The sequence below is a fragment of the Trachurus japonicus genome, chromosome 18, assembly GCF_045865225.1.
Source record: "Trachurus japonicus isolate A0001 chromosome 18, Traja_1.0".
Taxonomy (NCBI): Eukaryota; Metazoa; Chordata; class Actinopteri; order Carangiformes; family Carangidae; genus Trachurus; species Trachurus japonicus.
In genome coordinates, this window is record NC_140924.1 from 31772435 (window position 1) to 31794132 (window position 21698).

The window sequence follows — 21698 nt, forward strand, 5'->3', positions numbered from 1 at the left end:
GTATTCAGCGATATCCCTCTAATTGACTTGAATGTGGAGTTTACCTGGTCTCTGAGATGCTGGACAGACTTCTGCAAGGCCAGGATCTGGTGGAAGAGGGGGCTCTGGAGCACTGATTTAAGCAGGCTGAGCTTCTCCTCAGTGGGCACCTCCCCTCGCTCCTTCAGTTTGGCCTGGAGACGCTCCACCGCCTGCAAGGCACGCTGTGTATCTGCAAGCCGTCGAAATATTTTAGTGACAGCGCGGGCGGGAGTGAAGGAGTGGATGCAGGGAGAAGGGAGGAGTGGGAGTGATAGGGGTGGACAGGGATGATGAGACATAAGCTTTATCAGTCCAGAGCAGAGATAGCGAGACAGGGAAGGGTGTGTGGAAATGACCTTATCTATTCATTTAAATATCCTTATTTTATTTTACCCTCGATAATACGCTTGTTAAAAATATACAGTTTCCCATAACCATTTGGCTAATGCCTTTTAATTTGTGTCTTTATGTACAACAATGACATGTAAATTAAGCAGAGAGGAAGGATGGAGAGAGCCACACTTTACAACCTGTAGGCTTAGCTAAGGCTGACTGGTGCTCAGCAGACCTTACTAGATTGAAATCATGTAGCATCATGTTTTTGCACCAGGAAAGAAAACTATTTTCAACACACTGTTTGTTTGCGGAATTGCAATGTTGCCTTAAAGGTCAATTGTGAGCTGCACATGAGCACCGAATGGGTATCAAGAGGAAAAGACAGATAAATAAATAAATACAACCCAGACCCGCCACAGTTTGCTTGCTGGACCCTGCATAAGCCCCACAATCGAGCAACTCCAGAGAGGCTTGTTAGTGGGTTTGGGCCAGCCCAACGTCATCTGGACAAAAATCAAGCAATTTCCAATGCCCACCAACTGTGACTAACACCTAATAGGGCGTGCACAAGGTCCAAAGCATTTTTTGCACTGAGATGCTTTGTTGTTTGAACAAAGGTTGTAAACAAGCCAATAACACTTGAGCCTAGGAAGATATATTTTTTTTTCTGTTCGCCACCAGTCCCATGCAGGTGACAGTGTCGCTTACAGTACGTTGCTCTCACCTCTATTGTGGATAATGAGTAGTCCCGACAGACTGTGACATATGTCTGTTTGCATTTGTGTGTGTGCCGTAGGCCTGGGTTGTTTTCTCTTAATACAACCATGACGGATTTTTATTATTATTTTTTTTTCCTTCTTTCATTTTTGTCAGAGGTAATGTTGAATTCTATCATTCATTCAACTCATATTATACAACCGGTGCATGAAACCCAGTTGTCCCAATCTACAGTATACATTACAACTGATTGGATAGGTGCAAGGTTCAAGAATCTTAATTATCCCCTGGGGGCAGTTTTTTTTCACAGCCAGTGGTGAAAAACAAACATGTATAACAAGACAACACATCCAATCACAACAGGTCATTTAAAAGTCTGATTGCTGCAGGGACGAATAAGCCTGTCTTGAGAACGACCTTAGATTGCATGATGAAGCTGGCCATGCCAATGTGGCTCCATTCTTGACAGTTCGGGGAAAAAAATCTCAATAGGGACAAACACACAATCAAATCTATAGCAACATTATCAGATATGGCAGCACTGGCTGTACATAAGCCTTGAACTGAATCCAGGGCCCCTTGCGCCGGTTGATGAGAAAACTCACAGCAGGAGCCAAATGTTGGATGTAGAGCCAGCAGAGATGGACGTCCCAACTGACTAGACCAAACGCTGCTCGTTTTACAAAAGGAAATTGAAACAGAAATAGGCACATTGAGTGCACAGTGGCAGTATTTAATCTTTTCTCTTGTTTATCATTATTCTGAATCTTAATTAGAGTATTTGTTGTGGAGTCAGTCAGTCAGAATTATGTTATCGTGGCAACAGTAGATGCTAAAGCTTGGCCCGTTACAGTTCATTTAGTGACAGAAATAGGCAAGAAAAGAAACATTTGGTAGATGTAATGGATACAAGCCTGTGGAATACACCAACTGTAAAATGTACTTCTATTTCAGCTGTAATAAATATCAGTCTGACTCAATCAAGTGAGTGTGGCTGCCATAAAACAGAACAAATTGATGACTTACCCATTGTTTCAATCATTTTCAGAACTCCAGGTGAATGTGATTTCTCTCCATTAACAGCAATTTCACTCTCTTCCCCTTTTCAAGGCCTGCAAAGAACAACCATGCTTTTTCTTAACATTCACAGAAATGACAATCAGGGCACAGTGATATATATCAGTATACTTTTTCTTTTTCAATTCCACAAAGCACTCGTACAAACAGGAAGTAAGAAAGAGCCGGCTAAAGGGACAAGGAGGAGTTTGTATTTGGTTATACAAAAGTCACATATTAATGTGGATGAATCTACGTTACCCACACTTGTTAATGGGTCCATTTTTGATAAATATATTGTTTTGTCTATATCGTTATTTTGCTATTATTATTGATTAATTAACCTACTTCCGGTTTTGCGGACACTGCCCGACGGGTCATGGGAATAACGCCACCGAATCGCTGTTTATGGTCGGAACTACGAAGGTATCTGATCGTCCAACAGATCGTCTTCGAACCTCTGACTTTCATTCTTGATTAATGAAAATATTCTTGGCAAATGTAGTCGCTTTCGTCCGTCTTGCACCGGTCCAAGAATTTCACTGTGTGCGCGGAGGCTCATGGGAAATTTAGTGTGAAAACACTTTGCTTTCCAAAACTCCTCATTGTCCCTTTAAGACTGGTTCATCAAAATATTACAGAGTCACCATTGTGAGAGGAACTGCAGGCTATTTACTGTGTTCCAACAACACTGGTGCCGAGTCTGGGTTTGATCACACATCTACTGTAAGTCATTAGTTCTTTTACATTTGACTAATGCTCTTATTGATAAAATAACATTACATTTACATTCTTGGGCCTCCATTCAATGCACTTTTGCAATAGTTTTGTTAAATCGATGACATGCGTGAATAAAAATCTCCATTGCACTCCCCTGATAAATAAATATATTTGTTTCAGAGATGACATTTTGATGATTAATAATCCCATGCACACAAACAATCTTGTTAGTTATTTCAAATATTCAGCACAACACCCAGCCGTCTTACATCATTATTTCATTTGTCAGCTGCAGTAGTTTTGAGTTTGGTGTCTTTGCTCATAAGATTAATCACGTAGCAGTGCATTTAGATCTTTCAGTGATCCACTGCTTCATAATGCAGTGATTGTTAGACAACAAACATAAGCACTGAGCTGTGCCCCTGCCTTTACACATCACACCTTTAAAGCCTAATGATAACATATTAAGGTGGTTATGTTGTTACATTTGACTAATGCTTTTAGTTAAGCTTGTGATGGCTTGTCAACTCCCATCTCAGGAACATTACACTTGACTTTAGGAGTGGCTTTGTTGCGAGCATGACATGACTCAGGGAGACATTACACGATTAAAGGAGATTGGTAGGATAATTAAAAGCCCTATACAGTCTCTTAGAATAGCTACAGTGCGTGTGGCAACAGGATGACCACCGCAGCGGTTTGTTTATCTTTTATTCTATTTGCCTCTGCTGTAATGTAAAACTTTCAAACTCACAAATCAGCTTTCTTAACACAATATGTGGCACCAAGACTCTTCTCAGCTTTAAACATGCAATTTTTTTTTTGATGTACAGGTTTAAAATCAAACTAATGGTTTTAACTAACTGTGCTGATTTTGTTTGCTGACACATTGCTGCATTAAAAGGATATCCAATTATACATACAGCTTTATTAGTGTTACTAAAACACTGATTTAATTTACCGAATAACCCAAATGGTGGTGTAAATGACTATTGGTATCCGGTCCAATAGAAACAGACTGTACATTTCACTATACTTTAATATCCTGTATAGCTTTTACACTCACATTTTTTCTTGTGTTGTTCCAACACTATCGCCACAGTATTATAGATGTTACTTTCAGGGACAAAGGCCAAGCGTCCGTTCTGATATTTGTATTGTAAAAAGTATCGTTATGGTTCCTACTTGAAAGCAAAAGCAGGAGGGGGCTCGCTGCACTTCAAGCTGCACATATTCAGAGGCATGTAATGATTCACTAAAGGGCAAAGGAACTCTACATCTTACGAAGTTAACCCACGGGAGCTTTAAGGAAAGTAATCGTCGGTAAAGTCGTGCCTGAGCTTTGTCGTGACCACAACCAGCTAATAATAACAGGTTGTCATTCTGTCGTGTGGCTCTTTTCTATCATTATCGGCAACGTAGGTCGACTACGTGCTTACTTATAACTTATATATAAATAAATTGTTATAAATTGTTTATAAAGTAGATGCCAGGATGTGTTTTGTCAGTAAATATAGTCAGATTTATTAGTATTTTGAATCCAGTCGCCGAAGCACTTGGGACAATCCGCTTTTCTCAACTCCTCCTCCTCCTCCGTCTTCCCCATCTCATCCACGGAGCAGGAAAGCAACAGGCTTCCGACGAGCAGACGGTCAATAAGTTCAGTAGTGTCGCTATTTAACGGCAAAAACCAACCACGGTGGCTTTTAACAGCACACATTCAACATTTTGTAGTTAAAAAGAAAAACTTAGAGCTGTTTAAAACGCGTCTTTCCTGCTTAGTGACCCAACGCGACAACAGGCGTCTGAGGATATCTACCCCCCTCCTCATTAGCGACATTGTAACGAACAAAAGCGACTCTTGCGGAAAAAGCTGGAGTTATTTTGTAATTGCGAAATGTTTTTTAGCATTCCCCAGAGATGAACTTGTCTGAAAATAATCACTTACATGAGTGTGGAGGTTTAGTTTCCCGGCGGCCAGCGTCCTAGCCTATCCTCTGTTGTCCTGCAGCTAACGGCGCACTGACTGACCGGGGCTTAAAGATGGGGCGTAGTGTAACTCGAGCTTCTATGGACATTTTCGACGGTAGCGGCTCTGAGAGTTGAGCCGGGACTGAAGCGCCGCTTGCTGGCTGTGTTGACACCTAGGCCTGAGATGTCAAACCCGGCCCCGAACTCCAGCCAAAGGCTTCAGTCAAAGCAAACAACTTAAATCAATCCAGTATGCCCCTCTTAACATTTAATGAGGCTACGGAGCAAGAAGTTTGATTTTGAGCCCGTGTTGCCTTCAAGTTTCCACAAAGTAGGCTTCAGGCAGGCTCATTACATTTTTCATGCAGACCCAAAAAGTAACCACTAGCACACTGCTATCTTGAAAAACCGCCTGTCTAACCCCAGACACCCCAACGAGCCAGTTTGCAATGTTTTTTTAAAGGAGGCTTTATTTTATTTATGAAAATACACAGTGTAAACCACAAAAATTAAAGGGTTAGAACTAGCTTTTAACAGGGGTCTTCTCAAGACAGGGTCACAAGAAAATAAACTGTTACTTGACATAGTAATTTAGTGGTGCTCTTAACACATTTGCAATAATGCAATTACTTCAAATCAACACAGACAGTATACCTGGGATTTATAGTGTGCAGGCCAGTTCTCTGCTCTGCACTGGAGGTATAATGCTGCCCAGAACCTGAGTTGAGTCTACAGTATATCAGTCCCAAGAGCAGACATAGGTCCACATGATAAAAAATCATAGACAGCTCTAAATGCTAAAAGGGTAAGCTGTAGCAAGTTTACCGTCACAATCTGGGCTTCTTGGATTTTAACAATGCACACCGGGGAAGTCAATTTACTAAAGCGTGACACATCTAACTTCTGTGCCCATAACTCTATTTCAGCCAGGAGCAGAAAACCATTATATTAAGGCAGCTTGTTTGAGGTGAACCACAATAACGTTGCTTAGTAGGGACATTTTTACATGACAGTCTGGGAGATAAAGCTTTAAGATTGTTTGTTGAGTTGGGTCAGTGAAGAGTAACAGGTGCAGTAAAGTGCTGGTTGTTTGCCCTTAAATGATATTCTGAGCTGTATAAAATATTGTACAAAGAGAGGCAGCGCTGTTGTCATGATATTGGAGTCACTGCTGGATACATATGGACGAACACCAGGCCTGAATTCTGAAATTTTAATGGAGAAAAGGTTACAAACATTGCTGCAACAAATCCATTTTTGGCAGACCCGACACAAACTTGTGTAATAGTTCAGATTTCATCAATGTGTTGTTGTTGACTGTCATTTTTTCCCCCGCTGTGGTAATAAATAATTTGTGAACAAAATCTTGTTTTTTGGTGAATCAGGTACATGGGTCCGTGAGAGAATATTGCATGGAGTTGCATGGTACGCACGGTTGATAAATCTTTAATGATCGTAATGCAGCAAACATTTTATTTCTTTGTCAACCACATGCAAACACACACACACACACACAGTCTGCAGACACCCACGCGGGACCACGTAAAAGCCAAACATATTTTGGAAACAACAAGCATTCAAGTGCACTAAAAGATACACGGTGTGATTTTGATTGCAAGTGGAGAGTGAAGTATTTTTAGGCCCAGGAACCACCTTGGAAAAGGACATGGCATGCTGATAAAACCAGAATTCTCCGTATGTGTCCTGTTTATAGGATTATGCACTCTATTTCAGTCAGCAATGCTCCATGCTTATCAAATTTGATATGAGCTGTTACTCAAAATGAAATGTATCAAAAACCCGCTGGGATAGAAGCTGTTGCCTGTTAACTCATGACTCATATCCACCAATACCAAAATAGCTAAAGTCTGATTAGGATTGCATTGTTTTTTTCCTTCATTGTCAAGGAAAGGGGACTGTATCGGAGGCATTTTCTGGTTGTTGATCACAGCCTGCCTTTTGGCCTCAGTGCTTCTAACCCCAGAACTTTTTGTTTTCATGGATCAGGACCTCAGAGGAGGGCAGGAAGGAGTGAGGTCACTCAGTGAGAAGTCATTTCAACAAGTAGAAGAGGGATAAAAGCTGCTTTCAGGGAGCTGATACTGACTAAATCCCTTCACCATTTATATCTTTACTTCTACCTCCCTCTTATCCACCCTATAACTCCCCTCTTACTTTGACAATAAGCCACTTTTATGTGGGAGGTCTGACTCAGCCAAACGCTGAAAAAGACAAGAGATTGAAACACGGGAGAAAGGAAGGAAAAAAAAAAACTATCTCAGCTCGGTGCTCAGCAGCTTCAGCGTTTTTGTATTTCTGTACCTGCCTATCACAGGCCTTTAAGCGATAGTCATTGTTCGTGGCCGCTTAGTAACATGAGACGGCAAATCTGTGGTAACTGGATTCAAATCTTCATTGTTTTATTCAGACGTGTTTTCTTCCCTCCATGCTCATACTTGGTACGAGGTTTTATTTCATTTGTTCGTTTCCTCTAACCCAGTTCAGCGTATAGGTAAAAAGTTGTATCAGTGTTTGACAGTCTCCATGGCTGTTCTCCGTGACTGCAGGTATAAGTAATAACATTAACGAAGGCAGACACACACCAGGGAAGTGGCACACCTAAATGGCACGCTGACATGATTAATGCTATTATTAATAATCCTGTGTCTGACGGGTCGAAATGTCTGCACCGTGACTGCTCTATAGATAGATAGCTGACATACAGCACATTGTGCCAGTCGTATTCTCATGGCTTAGCTGACAGTGCTTGATTGCCGCGTGGCGTGGAAATTAATTATTGGAGTGATTATTCAAGGTCGCAGTGATTTAGCAATAAAATGACAACCACCTGTCCTCTGCCATAAAAAGTGACGTCAACACCTGAAAAACACACATTTTCTTTAAAGGAAGTCACTCTCAGATTCCATGCTTTATTGGTTATCAGCTACTAGGTGTATGAAGTCATATGCGGCAATAAAGAAATGTCCTGAAGGAATCACAAATTCAATGACTGGACCATATTGGCAGACTGAAAGCTGGCATTGTCTGCCAGTCTTGATTTATTGCCAATAAAGCCATCAACTTTGAAATAGCCTTTGAAATTATAGCCTCCCAAAAGATGTTCAAAGGCTGACAGAAGAAATCGGACATCATGATTTGATTTCTCCATACAATCGGACTGGCCAATAAATATTCACAAAGTAGAAGCAGGTCCTGGTTTTATTGAAACATTTTTTTGCGATTCCTATTGCACTTTGCAGTAATTTACAAGACCGCTTTCAAACCGGAGCTGTGAGGTCAACAGTAGTAAGTGGCATAAAACAATAAAGACCAGCACAAGGTTCAGGAGATTTGAGAGTTTGAAAGTTATAGGAGGTTGTCCTGATGTAGGTCCTAGAGGTTACTCTTGCTTTGTGTCAGTAGGTCTCCGGGGCCAGGAAATTGAAAATTGAAAGTTTGCCTTGATAGTGTTATAGAGGAAAGGTCACAGGGGCCATAGCTAATCGATAGGTCTGTTCCTGTCGGGAATATGAAGGGCCAGATGAAATTTATTGCCAATCAATTGGGGACTTGGAGATTTTTTTTTTAGTCTTTGACTTTGACTGGTGGCAACAGAAACATTCATGTGGACAGTCGAGGCCAGAAGAGAGGGCATGGGGGTCGAAACCAATCAGCTTCTGGCTCCCAGGGCCATGTATGAGTACATGCCAATCCAGATATAAACAATCCCATTCTTTGCTGACCATCGAACTGCATGATGACAGGTTACTAGACAAATGTCAATGTCAACATCAGACAAATAGTTTCCCTAATTGTTAAATTATTGATATTGTTAATAAATGTAAATTAAACATTTAAGAGCATCATCAGTGAAAGACTTGTCCTCTCCTCCTAATCAAGGCTGGTTGTCTTTTGTGAATCATAAATTAACATAGTCACAATTTATTTGAAAGAGACGCACGCTGATGAGTGAAAATAAGTAAGAGTTGGTATAATTTGCATTACAGACTTTCATTGTGTGATAAAGTGGAGATGTGGTGCAAGTGAATGCGATTAGAGTCAATTGCTGTCACTGTGAGAGAGTTGGCAGCTCCGCAATAGGTCGTTGATAGCTAACCTGGCATGGTGGCTTATAATGGGACAATTTATTGCCTCCATCTTCTTTTAAGGTTTCTGTAACATTACACTCAGGAGAAATTACAACCGGCATCACTTGAAGGGGCTTTGAGAGCAGTTAGCCGACTCCTGCCTCTACAATATCTGACCTCAGAATATCTGACAGACAGAAATTAGGGCCTAAAGCTAATATCCAACAGTGTGGACTCTTCTTGGTTTCACCTTGTCGTGCTCCGAAAGCCCCGCAAAGTGAAAGGCTTTTCAAAGTACCCCTGAGTCATAGCAGGTGAGGTGAGGATATGGCAGCACTTGATGAAGCTGAGAGAAAAAAAAGAAAATCTGATGAATTAATGATGAATGAAATGTGCTCGCATTCTTTAAATGCAAGTATTGATCAGTGCAGAGGAAGAAAAGGTCAATGTTAGTTGATTAACATAAAGAAGCACCAGTTTGCCTCTCTTACCTAATCATCGTCGTTACATTTCAGACCACATTAATGAATAGATTCAAATCACAGAGCAGATGAACACAGCGGGTTGTTTCACTACACCCTACAGATAGCAGCTCAAAGGAGATGGCAGCATCTCATGTTATTCTTGTCTTATCTTCTACACCTAAAACATGTTTATATATATTGCCCATATCTTAATTGCTAACAGTTTGTGAGCATGTGTGCGTTCTAGCTTTCGCTAATTGGTGCTAAGCAGAAAGTGCAGGTGAGGGTCATGAGAATTCCACTTGTACTGGATCTGACTAATTAACATACACTTAGTCCCAAGTTGCTTAGTTGACTACCGGTATGTAGTTAGCTTTGTGCTTCACCAGGGTAATCAGCTGCTAGGCATATTTGTCTAGACAGAGTGTGAGAAATTGGGAGCGCAACTGAGGATGTTTTGTTTTAATGTTATTAATAATGCTAGGTTAGCACTCAGTATAGTTTGCCATCTGAATCTTAGCAATTACATATTTTTAGGCTGTCATCAATACACTTTTTTAATTATAAGTTATAACACAGTGGCAGACATAAATGTCAAATTTTTGTCTTTTTCTTTTTGTGTCTTAAATTATATGTTTCTGCAACTCTGAACTGACAGGATAATAATGCTTGGGAGCGTGTCTTGTATGAAAGGACTTTTTTCAGTGATTATGAGGAAAGTTTGTGGCCACATAGGCGTTTCCGTATTTCCTAGATATTTCTTTTTCATAGTTGTGGTAATGTAGTGAGATTTGTGTATGATCCCGCTGTGGTTCACCGTTTCTTTTCTTTTTGTTGGCATTTTTGCACCGAACTTTAAAGAGAGCACATCACAGATAGTCACGGCATGCCTGTCATGATGATAAATATTGTAGTGTTGTTTGTAGAGATGCTTTTAACTACTGAGGAAGGTACTGTCATACTATATGTGTGACAGGGTGGAAAATGGTGTATCTTGTCAAGATCGCTGGGAAAATTGTCTACTTGTTGACTGATCTTCCATGTAGTGGTACGGGACCACCTACACACTTTTGGGCAACAAACATTTCTAGACAGATGGCTGAATTTTATATGGGCACGATATATGAAGACAGCCATGTACAAGAGCATTGCAATAAATCCTGAACAAAACATTGCTTATAGAGATGACAAACATATCAGAATGTTTTTATTACACAGCAAGCAGACATGGAGAAACTGTAACATCCAGTTGAAGGTATTTTGGCCAACTGAATCTATAGGCTGCAATAATCACAATTCTTTGAGATCAGTTTTGGCCCTCACTAATTCCTAATGAGAAAGTCTGGCAAATGAAAACTGGTAAAACTGGTGGCTAGCTAACCCTCGCTAACCTTTTGCTAATTTTGCCGTTGTTTCTTACTGTGGTTTTCCAGACCTTTAAAGGGACAACAAGGAGTTTTGGAAAAGCGAAGCGTTTTGACACTACATTTATGAGCCTCCGCGTGCACCGTGAAATTCTTTGACCGGCGCAAGAGAGACTCATGTTTTCATTCATCAATAATTAAAGTCAGAGGTTCAAAGACAATCACATACCGTCATAGTTCTGACCATAAACTGCGATTCGGCTGCGATATTCTCATGACTCGCCACGAAACCGAAAGTAAAGAAAGCTGGTCGGCTCGACCAGCATCTCCGCCACCACTAATAATAACAAAATAACGATAGAGACAAAACGATATATTTATCGAAAATGGGCCCATTAACAAGTGTGGGTAACGTAGATACATCCACATTAACGTGAGACTTTTTTATAACCAAATAGAAACTCCTCGTTGTCCCTTTAAACCTTCCATTTCTGCACAAACACTTGAAGTCACCACAAACTCCAACAGTTTACCAACAATATGAACTATTCGAATTGTCTATGTATTGGCCAAAAAAACAATGTGGATATTGATAACATGTCAGAATTGCAGAAACAGCTGCCGTGTCGTTGCCTATCCAGTGATTTTTTCTGGGTATCAGTGGGTATCAATTGAAAACGCAAGGCAAGGAAGTGCATCATTATTTGCGTCTGCCGGCATGTCTGTAGATTTGATCTCTCCTCTCTCCCAAACTTGCCTATAGTTTTAAATAACATCAATAGCTGTATTGGTGCCATTCGAATAAACTCTGCTCTCCAAAATAAACTTTTTCGACAAGTGTGTGCAAACACTCAGAGCAACAAGTAGAAACTGTTCTGAAACACTAAAATGTGGGTTGAGGCAGTATCTATTTTTTTTTTTTAGCAAAAAGCCCCAGTCTTTGTGTCTGTATGTGTGTGTGTCTGCTGCGTTTCTTCTGCTGCAGTGATTTTTCAGTCATGTGGGCATTTAAAGCAGCAAAGGTCAAACCTAAATTTCAAGGAACACACAGATAGGCTGCAGGTACAGTATGATTATTAATAGAACCCCTATGGTTTTGGTATTCAGATACATCATGAAAACAAAAACTTTTTTTTTCTTTTTTTTTTAGTTTCTTTTGCAGGATTCGTAAACTCATTAGGAGTGTGACAGAGTATTCCTAACAGCAGCTTGGGCAGTCTATATGTGGCACTTTCATCTTAAGAAACTATGGCCTATGTCTTTAAAACAGCATAAATAAATAAAAGCACCAGAAGCTTAAAAGCACACCTCGTGCTCTAAGGTCTCTACTTCCCACTTTTCCACACACACAAGGACACACACAACCTTTGCCTGTATGACAGTGGGAGTGTGTATCTGGCCTTGCTCCCACTCTCTCACCACACACACATCACAGACATGCTCCTGCTCATACAATATAGAGAAGAGCTTTTAATTCCAGCGTATTGAATTATATTCAATCTTTTTTTTGTGTGTGGAAATTGTTACACCACTATTCAACTGGCCACAAATTAATCTAAAGCAGATAGCGAACGATTTATGGGGCAAATGTTGTCGATTAAATTATATACGCATTTCTATTAAGGCTCACTCCAATATATGTCTTTGCCAAATGAGATTTCACTTTGTGAAAAGAAGCAAACAAATAAAACAAAACGCAAAACAGATCTATATGCACATGCACTCCCACGCACACGCAAACACAATAACGACCACTCTGTTGGATTGTAACCTGACTCATGACAGTATGGGCTGATGGACTGACTTGAATAATAGCCTACCAGTTTTAAACCATTCTGGGTAAAGTCAACTTAGAGTATACTCTATATACAATCTATCCGATATATAGATATATACATTTTATATTTTGTTTTTCTTGAATGTGGAGGATTGAATTGAGATTGTTGCTTCTAAGAGAATGTATGTTACAGTGGGCGAAAGCAATGTAGGAGTTGCTTATTCCAGCTGATGTAATATTGAATGTAGGCAGGTGTGTCGTGCCCACTGACTGTGGGTAGACTGAGGTTAAATACAGACAACAGTTCCACATATTGAGAAACATAAGTTGTATGAATTAAAAGATGGTGCTGGAGTTTACTTTGGAGAGCTCAAATAATGATTTTGTTTTATTGCGATATCTGAGGTTATATCTACTTAAAGCAGAAGTAAGTGATATATTTGTGTTAATTTAAGTCTTAAATAGTTATATCTTCAGACAGCAATCACTTACATAGAGTGTTTGGACCGAAACACGGTTCTGTCAGTCACTCTGCTCTGCTCTGAGCCGAGGAGAAAACTTTTCTCGTATCCTACAGTTTTTATCCAATGAGGAGAGAGAACGGCATGCAGGGCTGTGTGTGCAGCCAAGGGATGCGCATGAATGTGGTGACGTAGGGATGAGGACTGTTATGGTGCGTTCAAGGCAGCCCGTAACTCGTGTTTTTCCGACCTGTGAAGTCATTCCAGTTCGATCTGGTACGAGTTCACAGGTCGGAAGTTACGAGTGGCCGTTATAGTGACTTTCACAGGTAAAACAGGTCGGAAAAACACGAGTGGGTTGCCTGGAACGCTACAAAACCGTAAGTTGTGACTTGAAGCTGTAATTTACGGTTTCAAAAGCCTGCCTGGAACGCAGCATTAGCCAAAACGACCGGATCACTTACTTCTGCTTTAAAGGGATAGTTCACCCTAGAATGATATTTCGCTCATTATCTACTCACCCTCATGTTGACTAAGGGCTGGAAGAAGTTTCAGAGTCCTCCGTGGCTTCTCTGAGTTACAGGGGGTCTCGGCATAGCAGTGCATGTCCATATAACGGTTGCAAAGGGACACCGGAGCTCTTCGTAAAAAAACATCCAAATACCTCCATGCTGCTCGTATGTAATGTCCGTCTTGTGCTGAAGCCCCAAATTGCGTAATTGTCCCGAAAAAAATTAAATAAGTCTATATTTTAAGCTTGTTTGTAGCGGAAGCTTCTCGAAGCTCCTCTTCCTGGTCCGTCCAAATCTCGCGTGATTTGCGCCGGCGTCAGCATGCGTCAGTGCGGTTACTGCGAATCACGCGAGATTTGGACGGACCAGGAAGAGGAGCTTCGAGAAGCTTCCGCTACAAACAAGCTTAAAATATAGACTTATTTAATTTTTTTCGGGACAATTACGCAATTTGGGGCTTCAGCACAAGACGGACATTACATACGAGCATCATGGAGGTATTTGGATGTTTTTTTGTGTGTGTTTTTTTACGAAGAGCTCCGGTGTCCCTTTGCAACCGTTATATGGACATGCACTGCTATGCCGAGACCCCCTGTAACTCAGAGAAGCCACGGAGGAATCTGAAACTTCTTCCAGCCCTTAGTCAACATGAGGGTGAGTAGATAATGAGCGAAATATCATTCTAGGGTGAACTATCCCTTTAACAATGCAAAATTCAGGTTGTGCTCACCCGTCAAAAACCCAAGTCAAAAACTTGCACAAAGTCATTATATTTCAGTCAAAGGACGTTCATCTGAGTTTCCTTCACATCTGATGATGAAGGTCACAAAATGAAAAATATGCAGCCTTGGTTTACAGTAGTCTTGAGTCTTTGTTGAATTGTATCTCTCCCAGATGTTGTTTTGAGCAGAGAATGTCCTCATGAGAGACAGAAAGAGAGAGAAAAACAGCATTTGTCATTTCTAAAACAGCACATGTGCCAGTTCCCCTGACAAGAATTTCTACTGACTGTGAATTATGATTCTTGTCTGTCAGGAACAAAGGCAGGGGCACAGTGATGTTGTTATTGGGGCTGCAAAACCTCTTACACAGAAGATCAAAGTGGATGGATGGGTGGAAAACGGGTGTGACTCGGAGGCTCTGGAGGTTGTTGTCCGTTTCCCTCTGGCAGTTTAATACTGGTTTCATTTGACCATCACCTTAGAGCCATCTTTGTCAACCCTTAAAGGTAGAGTAGGAGATCCTGGAAAGACAGTTCGGGGCAGGCTACATTTTGAAAATACACAATTCAAAAGCTCAAGAGCCACGCCTCAAGAGCAGAGGAACGCGCAACACGTGTTCTTTTTGCCATAACGTTGCTGTAACTGTGTCATTGAATTTTGCAAGCTAACTAACATAAGCTCTGGCTCTGGCGTCGTCTTTTCCGTTTCGTAAATTGTTGAAGCTGATTGGTGCAGAGGGTGGAGGGAGGGGCAGATGGCAGTTTGATAGACGCATCATGAGCCAATGAATCTGTTTGTGTTGTTCAAAATGATTGGATGATTCCATTTTTACAGGATTGTCCGTTCCACATGTGACTGACATTTTTCATTTTTGTGAAAAAGCATTTAATCAATTGGTTGCAGTTAGGATGTGGAGAGGATTTCAAGCATTCCAGTAAAAAATGCTGCAGAAAAAGAACTTATTTAGGTGTTATACAAGATTTTTATTAACTCAAACAAATTGTTCCTACCCTGAGAGTGAGTCTGTAAATGTACTAAATAGTGGCCAGTGCAGCCAAAAGTTCCAATTACAGGATAGTGTTCAATTCTAAAATGTGCAACAGTAGCATGAGCAGAGTCGGTAAACTTCCTCAACAGTATCAGTCACAGTGATTTCTAGATCAAGATGCTGCTCAGCTGTACAGTAGTAGGGAAAGCAAGGAGTGCAATTAATTGCGCAAAGGTGCTTTTATTGCTTAAGAGTCAGCCTTTTAATTTGTAAAGGGAAGGATGTGTCATCTCTGACCCTCACTTTTGAGAAACTGTTTCTGTGGCAAAACCCAACAAAAGTTTAATCATAGTGGTGGAACATTAGAAAACAGGATGAATCATGTATCTGTCACTGAAAATGACATCTCATGGGTTGACCACAACAGGAAAATTGTCATATAACGTTTGGAAGGCGGTGACAAATGGCACATATTATTGTCCAGTTGGAACAACATGTCAAACATCCTCATGTGGACTATTACTGCAACTGATCTTCTCTTTAATGAGCGTTTAGACCGTACGCCTCTAAACTTTGTTCCGTGGCCTGCTTCCCTGAGCCGAGAGCTCACTCACACACACACACATCCCCCCACAAACAGCTGAAGACGAGTGTCTAGTTGCCTAGGCACTCTAAGCACGGCTGCATATGTAAGTGTCAGCACTGTGGAGATGATAATTCCTAGGCTTGCTACCATGGATAAACAGGGAGAATGGCTTCTGCATTATTGGATTCATTTGCACAACAACTGTCCCCAAAAGCCTTAATTTTCCTGAACAGCTTTATGTTTGGCAAGAGTTTCTTACAACAGCATGGTGAGTAGCAGTACAGAGGTTTTATAGTGCCGTGCATCACTTTATGGTGTTCAATTATGTTTGTGTCTCAGGTGCTTAACTCCCTGTATTTAGTAAATCCATTGTTGGCAGCTGGAAATGTTGCATTAGTATGTTACACACACAATTATACATATTGCCATAGAACCCCGAAAATGTTGGTGTTTACAAGGAAATTGACATTGAAATGAGCTTGTTGTTACACAAATAACTTGGCGCGGAAAGGAGGTTTGTTACATTTCCCCACCCTCGTCTCCCTTTACTGCATGTTTTTATCCATTAACATTTCATAGTGTTTGGCTTGGGGTGTACTTAAATACAATTACAAAAATAAACAAACAAAAAAACACAGTCTTTTCAGCCCCGCTGTAGAAGTTGTAAATTTCCTGATTTTCAGTTCCTTCTATTCAAAGGGAAACATTAAGTTTAAGTAAGCATTATAATGAACTTGCAAATAAACAGCTTGTGTTGTGCTTTAAAGGGATAGTAGCATTTTTTAAAAAGTGGGGTTGTATGATCTACAAATAGCCTCTAAGTACTTTAATTGCAGTAGAAGACTCTCTGCACTCCTCCCGTTAGCAACGCCAGCCCATAGCCCTGCCCAGAGATTTACAACCTACATTGTTGTGAATGGACCCAAAGAAACGGCCTATTTCCGTGGCCTAAAAGAGGTTTTACCTGAAAAAAAAAAACACAGTTCCATTGTTTGCTGTAATATAATTTTTTCCAGCCCTTCAAAGTGCAGGAAAAACGCAGTTTTTATTTGGACCTAACCAACTCACGTATCCCTCCGGCCCAGGGTTAGCGCCCGCCGATCAGCAGTTGGTTAGCTCCAAATAAAAACAGCGTTAACTAAGTTAACTTTAATGAATAAACAAACAGTTATTAAATTATTCTCTTTACATCTAACAGTTCATATTTAATGCATTGGATCCATGACTGTGGCCACATTTACCATGGGGATGAATCTACTATTATGAAATCCTTGAATCTAGTAATAATAAATTCCAATAATAAGAAAAAGAAAAAGCTGCAGACACATCACCAACTTTATCACTTCTAAGTAAATACCACAATTTTGTTTTTCTAGCAAGCTGTTTCCAAACTACACATCCAGCAGACACAGCGCAACAAATAACAAGCAGCAGGAAAATGCTGCACACACCAAATCATCACCAAAAATGATTTAAAATTAATGCTGTTAACTATTTTTGCTAGCAAACACTTCCCCAATTGCAGATGCAGTGCAGTTTGGTTCATTCTATCTTTCTAGCACCCTGGCTAATACTGGTTCTACTTTTAGCTCTGTTTTTGGTCTCAACCTGCGCCTGAGGGAAATATCTGTCGTCTAAGTTCCCTGTGATATGTTCACAAGCTAGTTGCTAGTTTTGCCTGTACATGATTTGGCGCTGAGCAGACGGATCAGGTTTCTTCACCTTAACCAGCAAGAATGAGCCAAAACAGTTACAGATTTAGATTATTTTAATGAAACAGGTCTGAACCCATCTGTTTTCTTCCCCTGATGATGATTTCTCTGATGTTTGTATTTTGATGAACTCGAGCGAGTAGGTGTTTAGTTTTGATTTACTGAAAACATTTCACCGCAAAAACTGAACTCAAGCCATTTAGACGAGGAACATGAAAATGAGTTTCATTTTTTAATTCCTTGAAGGACACTTATTCGGAAATGTTTTTTGTTGTTGTTTTTAACTGACAGCAGAGTTGTTATCTTTGTCTTGTGGACTGTTAATTTAACACTTATCTTATGAAATCTCTTTCAGCATGAACTGAGGAACAAATCCTTACAATCCGACTGGCTCTCAGACTGGCAATAATAGAATATATGGTATTCTTTTTTTTATGTTGCTGATGGAAGTATTTTATGAGCATAAAATCTGACTTGTATGATTTCTCGCAGTTAGCTATTGATTCTCATTTGGGAGGCTCTGACTTTTGTCTGATTATAGAGTTTTCCTTTGCTTTGCAACTTTGAATGAGAATGCTTAATGACAAGAGCTGAAGCGAGAGAGAGAGAGAGAAACCCTTTAAATCCCTAATTATATACTGATTTCCAGTTGTACTTTACCTTCTTTTTCAAAAAGGAAACTATTATATTCATGCGGTTCAGGGACGTCTTCTTTTTACTTTCATGATTTTCTCTTTTTTACCGCAAAGAAACAGATATGGAAGGGTCGAACCTGCCTTCATTTCCATGTTTTTGAAATGCTTTTTCCATGTCAGCTGAGGATGTGCAAAACTGCTTATACTTTAATCATGAAGAGTGTGTTATTCAGAAGATAAAAAGGAACTGATTCAACTTTGACTAGTATTCTATTAGTCTGTTGGCATCTGCATCTCCAAAAGTAGTGTAGAACTCGTGTTGCTGCTAATACGGAAGACCGAGGCTCTTATTTCGCACTTTCTGTGTATTTTATGTCATGGAGATGGCAGCAGTGTATTGCATGGCACTTAAGGCGTTGCTTTGAAGCTACCTGGTTTATGCAAGCGTAATGGCAGACGCCTTTGGTCGGTGCCTCTACCTGGAGAAATCCATTTGCATCAGAGGGGGCTGCATGGAAAGCAGCAGTGCTAGGGAGAGATAACGCCGCATCTTTTCACAACGCGAGGCAGTCGGTTATTTTTCATCGGGGCCTTCTGGAGTTCAAGGTGTTCCTCCGACAGGAAACAAGTGCAAAAAAAAAAAAAGGTGCTTCACCCCAGTCTGTGCTCACATGGGCTCATTAGCTGAGCGCCAGGTGAGGGAGTGAATGATTAGTTGTTATTGTTTGATTGTAATTGGGATTATTAAAGTGATTAATTGGCTGTTTGGGTGATTGAGAGGTGGGATGTTGGCTGGTTCAGTGCTGGAAGTGTAACTGCAGCTGGTCGGGTCAGCAACGACAAAAAAGATCAAAGATTTTGGAATATTTCTGAACCTTGAGTTTCCTCCCCCAAATAAAATGGTATCTGAATATCTACTGTATCTGCCGGAGTTGGATACAGTTTCGCAAATCAGTTCCTCATGCCTGTTTCATGCCATGCCCGGCCGAAGAAATGCAGTCAAAGGGACAGCTGGAGTCATGGTAGATGTGGCGGGATCCTACCAAGAAGGGAGCTCCAGCAGCCTCCAGCAAACTGATCTGTGTGAATAATTGGCTTCCAGCAAGAAAAGATGGCCATTAACTCTTCTTTGAGGACAAACTGTAGAGGAAAACAACAACAGATGACAACATACTGTATGTCATGCATGGAAAACCCTTCCCCCAGGAGAATGCAACATGAATTCATTAACTTTTTTATATTTTGTTTTTGTTGAAAACATTCCTCATTAAACCATACCATCTCATCTGCCACACCCATAACATAACACTGTGTGGCATTTTTCTTTCTTTCTTTCTTTCTTTTCTCTCCACCCATCTAAAATCTTCAGTCTGCTTATACTTGATTCAACTATTGATGGACAGCTCTTATACCGGTTGCATTTTCAAGAAACATTGAATCTTTTAAAAGAGAGAGATGCGGCGGATTTCGCATTAATATTGCAGCTATAGGGCGCACAGACAGAATGCAATATAACGCATGCAGGTCTCCATTCCTTCCAGCCCAAGGCGAGAAAATCTAGTGTAGGTAGGTGGAGAGAGGAGAGAGGAGAGAGGGGGGCTGGCTTTGGGTTTTGGTAGCATGTTATCTCGTGTTTGCTGCTAGGTGGAGCCCGAGTATACGGCGAGAGCGGCAATCCACATCCGAGATTTTCCTCTCACCTTTCACTGTGCTCTCCAAAGCCTCTCTCGGTCCTCCATACAGAATTACTCCCAGCCAGTGCGCACAATTGGTTTGTCATAGTCGGCGGAGAGCTCAGTTTTTTCGGACCCAAAACAACTTAGATCCTCTGCGGGGCTTTTTCTCTCAAGACGCGCACCCCTCCTTTCTCCCTCCTCTTCCTCCTTCTGCTCTTCTTTTTAAATTCTTCTGGATAGTCTTTTTTTTTTTTTTAATATTATCTCTCTTTATTAATATTATTATTATTATTGGTGCGTGAGAGAGCTTGGCGTTTTCAGCCTTTCAGCTTCATGGGACGTGATGTAGCCCCCGCACAGAAGGACGCCTCGTGCCATAAAGGGATGTAAGGGACAGTACCGTGGATACAACGCCAGGAACCTGCTGGGCTTTTTCTTTTTTCCTCCCTCCTCCCGCGACACCACAACCAGGCAGGACTCGGGATTCTGGACGCAGCAGCAGCAGCAGAAGCAGCAGATCAAATCAAACAGGCGATTTTTTCCTTCCCTCTTCCCCCCTCAGAGAGGATATTCACCGGGAGCGACAGCAGACAACTATTTGGATTCGGTGTTGTCCGTCCATTCATCGCACGCAGCGCGTTAAAGGACGGTTTACCCCCCCGACGGGGCTGGACAAGAGACAGTTGAAATGATCGCAAACACTTTGGACGGAAGGACGTGAGCTGTATAGCCGCTCGTTTTCCAGCGTTTCTCCCCCCCCCTCCCGAGCCACGGTAAGTGTGATGATCCTCAACAACAACAAACACAACAAAACGGCATAGGTTCCTTGTGTTGGTGCGCATATCCACACTGAGCTCGGCGCGGATGTTAAAGCCCATGAATGGAGCCACTGCAGCGGTTAGTGTGAGTGTCTCTGTACTAATGTCAGTCTTGGCATGCGCTCCCCTACTCTTAATTACTTTAACTGGGCTTATCGATGCGTTCAGGTGTAATCAGCCCCCACGATCAAAAGCGCAGCATAGGCTATTGATAGCCAATATGAAAATGTCCAATGTCCTGTTGGACCAGTACAACCCATTCTGTTAAGAGAGAGTTACAGTGAATGAATGGTCCCTTTCCTTTTTCACATGGTGCTTAAAACAGTGTTTACTCCTCTAAAAGGGCTTTGCAGAGAACTTACCTATTGGATGCATGTACCTCTGAAGGAAGTTAAGAGCATTTTGCAGTATTTCATTTTTGTACCCAATCCCCTCCCCACCGTACCTTCCTAATTAAATTGAATATTCCTCTGTGACAAAGTCAGCAGCTGAGTGCAAAGCCTCATTTGTGTGTGGGGCTGAATCCAGAAATGTAATGCAGGCCTCTGTATGTATAGGTATATGAATATATATTGTCCTGTTGCAGTTTGTCTTTGGGAATCTAGCACAGTGGATGGATGCACTGGTGTAAGCGTATATGCATTTTTCATGACAGGTTGACTATATGTGAAGAATAGAATATTGAAGTTAGAGGCTATGCAGAATTTTCATGTATATTTCACTGAGCAGCCCCTCTTAGTCCTTTGACTCTGAGGCATTTTTCTCCAAAAGTGCCAGTATCGGCTTTTTTTTTTTTCTTTGCAGAATGCCGTTGTGGGGGAAAAAAAAAAAACATAAATACTGCACAACAAATATCATTATTGAATGCACACATAGGGAAAGAGGGCTTTGCCTCTGCTGCTGAGGAAGACATGCTGTCCTGTGTCTGAGAGAGACGCAGGGTTGAGGGGCCACCGTACTGAACGCTTTGATGTGAGGACAGCACACTGTCTTTCAACATCAAAATCAAAGTGGAAAAGGTAACTAAGCCTCTCACTTTGAATTTCGTCTGAAGTTTTCCTGTCTCTGCCCAAC

The 21698-nt window shown here is 41.1% G+C and overlaps 1 protein-coding gene across 42 annotated transcripts in view; it reads right to left on the reverse strand.

Moving 5' to 3' along the window:
* The window catches only part of mpdz (multiple PDZ domain crumbs cell polarity complex component), a 45870-nt gene extending 40992 nt beyond the window's left edge, over positions 1 to 4878 (reverse strand). For 41 of the 42 annotated variants that reach the window (XM_085760131.1, XM_085760136.1, XM_085760126.1 and 38 more), the window contains exons 1-3: positions 4799 to 4878; positions 2101 to 2186; positions 45 to 211 (exon numbers count right to left, since the gene is read on the reverse strand). In XM_085760131.1, coding sequence (XP_085616257.1) covers positions 45 to 211; positions 2101 to 2116 — 183 coding nt within the window. In that variant the 5' untranslated portion in view covers positions 2117 to 2186; positions 4799 to 4878. The remainder of the gene's footprint in view (positions 1 to 44; positions 212 to 2100; positions 2187 to 4798) is intronic. The other variant, XM_085760138.1, reaches the window with a different exon arrangement.
* Positions 4879 to 21698: the final 16820 nt, after the last annotated feature.